Source organism: Cupressus sempervirens, chromosome 10, assembly GCF_028749045.1.
Source record: "Cupressus sempervirens isolate cs-2001-9-10 chromosome 10, ASM2874904v1, whole genome shotgun sequence".
Taxonomy (NCBI): domain Eukaryota; kingdom Viridiplantae; phylum Streptophyta; class Pinopsida; order Cupressales; family Cupressaceae; genus Cupressus; species Cupressus sempervirens.
The window spans coordinates 96934423-96939220 of NC_143127.1; the positions used below are offsets into that span (position 1 = coordinate 96934423).

A 4798-nucleotide genomic window follows, 5' to 3' on the forward strand; every position below is an offset into this window, starting at 1 on the left:
ATCTCACTTTCCTTATCTTATTATTATAGAAATATATTAAATAGAAAGATATTTATGTTAGGGATATTGATGAGTGGATATTAATGTTTGGAATCATATTAATGTTAATATAAAGATAGTCATAGTTAATAGAAGTCAAGTAAGGACACCACAACAAACTCTAAGGGATATTGTATTTCAAGTTACGACACCAGAACAAAAAAAATTCAACACAAACTTTTTTATTAATATGGATATGGAGTATTTGGATATCAATGTTAGAATTCAAGTAAGGACACAACAAACTTCAACAAACTTCAACATATTTGATTTGAGATATTTAGATATTTAGATATTAATGTTACAATTCACTTCCACACAACTCACACAACTCTCTTGTTAATATAAAGGATATTGCTCCAACATTGTTGAAATATAAGAAAAACACCACAATCTTTTGTTAATATATAGATATCGATGTTAGAATTCTTTCACCCACATAATTGAAATGTAATTGAAATATTGAAGTTAGAATTCAACCACACAATTGGAACATAATTGAAACGTAATTGAAATATTGATGTTAGAATTCACCCACACAGTTGAAACATTGTTGAAATATAAGAAAGACACCACATTCTCTTGTTAATATATAGAAACGCAATTGAAATATTGATGTTAGAATTCACCCACACAGTTGAAACATTGTTGAAATATAAGAAAGACACCACATTCTCTTGTTAATATATAGATAGATATCAATATTAGAATTCACCCACATCATTGAAATGATCCACATAATCTCTCTCGTTATATTTGAAATATAAGAAAAGTAAGGAACCATATGAAAAGTATAAGAAGAGTAAGGACGCCACAACTGTATGGTTAATTGAAATGGATGAAATATAAGAAAAGTATAAGAAAAGTAAGGAACCATATGAAAAGTATAAGAAGAGTAAGGACGCCACAACTATAATTAATTGAAATGAATGAATCTCTCGTTATATTTGAAATATAAGAAAAGTAAGGAACCATATGAAAGTATAAGAAAAGTAAGGGCACCACAACTGGTTAATTGAAATGGATGGAATGGATATTTGTAGTTACTTCAACGTATGCGTATAACCATTTTAAATTAAACTTGTGCCCATATTAAAAAATTGCATATTTCGTTAAGGTTTGTAAAATGTTCTCCTGCCAACGGCCTGGTTCTATGATATTAGATACAGAATCAATCCGTTCACCTCTTCATTCATCGAAGACGATCATAATTATATTATATTAGACAATACGCTATGGCATTGTATGCGTAAAATTAAGATGACTATTCTTTTTAAGTACTGTTATTTTAAAAACTAATCTATAATTAATCTTGTATATGACAGCATTTTTCTAGACCCAATTTTTGTGAAAAAAAAAAAAAAAAAAAAACCAATATATATATCTATATATCTATATATTAAAATTAAAAAGTAGAAAAGGTGTCGTTGACACTCATTATCCTTCTTTTATCTTTAAATATACTCCCTCTTCTTATAAAATCCTTCAAGTCAGAAGATAGTCTGACTTACTGAAGTCAGAAATTCAGCCTGTCAAATCTCACAAGCTTTCAATTAGCAATGGTCCTCAGTGGAAACTAAAACATTTAAATCTGACGATCAGAAAAGGGAAAGCAAAAGGTAGTTTATCAAATTATTGAAAAAATGAGAAGCTAAATCTCTTTTTTTAGGGCATAAAGAAACTTCCCAAATGCTCATCAAAGACATCAATATAATACTATTATCTATACACATATGGTAATGGGTGTTGTACATTCCTCAAGAAAGATCCTTAGATTACACGCAATAAGACAAAAACAAATATATGGTAATGCGTAAGTTGTACATCCCTCAAAATCCCTTGAAATACACACATTAGGATAGAAGCAATCATTTACAAAGACCCCTCATAGACTGACACTGGGCAAAGCATGTACAAGCTGAAGAACATAACTGATGATCTGCACCCATCTTAACCACGGTCAGATGGGAGTCTCTGTCTGACTTCAGGACCCGGCATCTCTCCTGGCCCTGGTTTGTTCGCTGCCATCTTTTCAGACCACACCCCACTCTCTCTCTCCTCTCTCTCTTCTATCTCTGACATTTCCCACCTCCAAACTTGTCAGTGACTGGTCTAGCAAAAAAAGGCTCTCAATTTGAACACCTCATAAAACTTTTCAATAACACCCCATAAGACATTTCTAAAACTTTTAACTCAATTTGGAACTTTCCTAAAACATCTCATAAAGCATTTGTAAAACTCCCTTTGAAAATATGTCATGAAACATGACTAGAACATCCCACAAAGAATTTCTAGAGCTTACTCTGAAAACATGTCATGAAATATTACTAAAACATCTCATAAAGAAGAGCATTTGTAAAACTCACTTCGTTGAATAGGTAACATGTCATAATTAGACATTGTTGTAGAACTTACTTTGAATGTCTTTATCAGTTAATGGCGGAAAGTTCTCCCCGGGAGCAGGTGGGGCAGAAGGATCATCTTCAATGGGCTCGGCAGGACTGACGACAGGAACAACTTCATCTTTTCCAGTGGTGGGGTATTCATTCTCTGGGTCCTCTATCTGCATCAATCATTTTCACGCCTCTCAACTTTTGCCCATACATTGCACCAAAATATTTGAATTCGAGTTGAAACAATGTATACCAAGATTCAAATTTAAATGAAAGTTGCATCAAAAGATTCATTTTTTATGGGGAACTATATAAAAACATTCCAGATGAAAAGCTTCAGCTTTGAATGGGGAATGATATGAAAAGCTTCAATTTCAAGTGGGAATGATATGAAAAGATTCAAATTTTGAGTGGGAATGATGAGAAAAGATTCAAATTTGGGTAGAAATTACCTCTGGATCATCTCTTCGCTTTTGTTGTTGAGAAGCCATGACTCAAAATCTGATCCTCGACGTTGGACTATCTCTATAGAGAGATTTATAGGTTAAGTTGTTAACTCATATATAAAGATACATCGAAAAAATTGTCAAAATCCAACATACAATTTAAGAATTCTAAATATGCAACATTAACCTTTTATTACCTTGACAATTTCTGTAAGAGATTTCATTGGACACAGCTATCCTCCCTACAAACTTCACCTATTTAAAAAATCTAAAACATCATGAATTTTTCTCAAAATTTCGAACATTTCATCTTCATGAACTGCATAATTTGTAATCCAAAACAACAAACTTTTCATGAATTTAGAAAAAAAAAGTTTAAATTTGTTATATTTAGTCCATTTTGTCTAGAGATTAGCCTGTCCCCTCCAAACTAAGACAACGATGTAACTTAAACATGACAGGTAACTGAAGTAATGATGCGAGTGGTGCTCTTCGTATTGCAAGTGCTTTTGGTGAGAAGCCACCATATTTATTGCAAAACAGCTCCCATAGACGAAAATATACACGTAGTAACTCATTCCTTAACTGTACTAGATGACAAAAATAAAAAATAATAGAAAAAAAATTGTTCCAAGGACTCCACAGGAAAATGGAGTGGCTGAATGAATGAACAGGATTATAATGGAGCGCGCAAGGAGCATGAGGTTGCATGTTGGGTTGCCCTTACACATGTGGGCGGATGCTGTCAATACTGCAGTATATTTGATTAATAGAGGTCCCTCTACTCCTTTGGGCTGTGGTATTCCAGAGGAAGCATGGACTGGTAAGAAGGTGAGTTATTCTTTTCTCAAGACCTTCGGTTGTGAAGCTTTTGCTCATATAGACTCTGAAAATAGAACCAAGCTAGAAGCTAAATCAAAGAAATGTGTCTTTGTTGGATATGGCATTAATGAATTTGGCTATAGGCTTTGGAATTTTGAAAATCATAAAATTATAAGAAGCCGGGATGTCATATTCAATGAAAAAGTGTTGTACAAAGATCTGTTGCAGCAACATGAGAAGAAAGAAGATGATTATGTAGTGTTGGATGATACTCCAAAAGCTGATGTTCCAGCCATTCCTCATGATGTGCAACAACTGCAAAAACAAATACTACACACACCAGTGAATGTTAGATGGTCAACAAGGCCAATTAGACCTCCACAAAGGTTTTCTCCCTCTTTGTATTCTATTTTACTTACTGATGCTGGTGAACCTGAAAGTTATGATGAAGCTGTGCAGGTGGATACTAAGATTCAGTGGGAGTCTGCAATGAAAGATGAAATGGACTCTTTGCTGAAAAATAAGACATGGGATTTGTGCAAGTTGCCTGCAGGTAAAAAGGCTTTACAGAATAAATGGGTTTACAGGTTGAAAGAAGAGGAAGGAGGTAAGAAAAGATTTAAGGCCAGGTTAGTTGTAAAAGGATTTGCACAGAAAAAGGGAATTAATTTTGATGAGATATTTTCTCTTGTTGTTAAAATGACTTCTATTCGTACTGTTTTAAGTCTTGTGGCTACTGAAGATTTGCATTTAGAGCAGATGGATGTTAAAACAACCTTTCTTCATGGTGATTTGGATGAAGAAATATATATGGCTCAGCCACAAGGTTTTGAGGTCAAAGGTAAGGAGAACTTAGTGTGCAAATTGAAGAAAAGTTTATATGGCTTGAAGCAAGCACCTCGGCAATGGTATCTGAAATTTGACAGTTTTATGCATGAGCATGGATATAATAGGTGTCATTCAGATTACTGTGTTTATTTTAAGAGGTTGGATGATGATAGCTACATTATTTTATGTTTATATGTTGATGATATGCTTGTAGCTGAGTCTAACATAGATCATATTAAGGGGCTGAAACGCCAATTAGCACATGCATTT

At 33.5% G+C, this 4798-nt stretch overlaps 1 protein-coding gene across 1 annotated transcript; it reads right to left on the bottom strand.

The window, feature by feature from the left end:
• Positions 1–1989: 1989 nt before the first annotated feature.
• LOC149532750 (uncharacterized) lies at positions 1990–2942 on the bottom strand. The gene is made up of 3 exons (XM_089805756.1): positions 2885–2942; positions 2455–2602; positions 1990–2114 (listed from the first exon to the last, which is right to left on the bottom strand). The coding sequence occupies exons 1-3, from the start codon at positions 2921–2923 to the stop codon at positions 1990–1992; spliced, it is 312 nt and encodes a 103-aa protein (XP_089661882.1). The 5' UTR covers positions 2924–2942.
• Positions 2943–4798: the final 1856 nt, after the last annotated feature.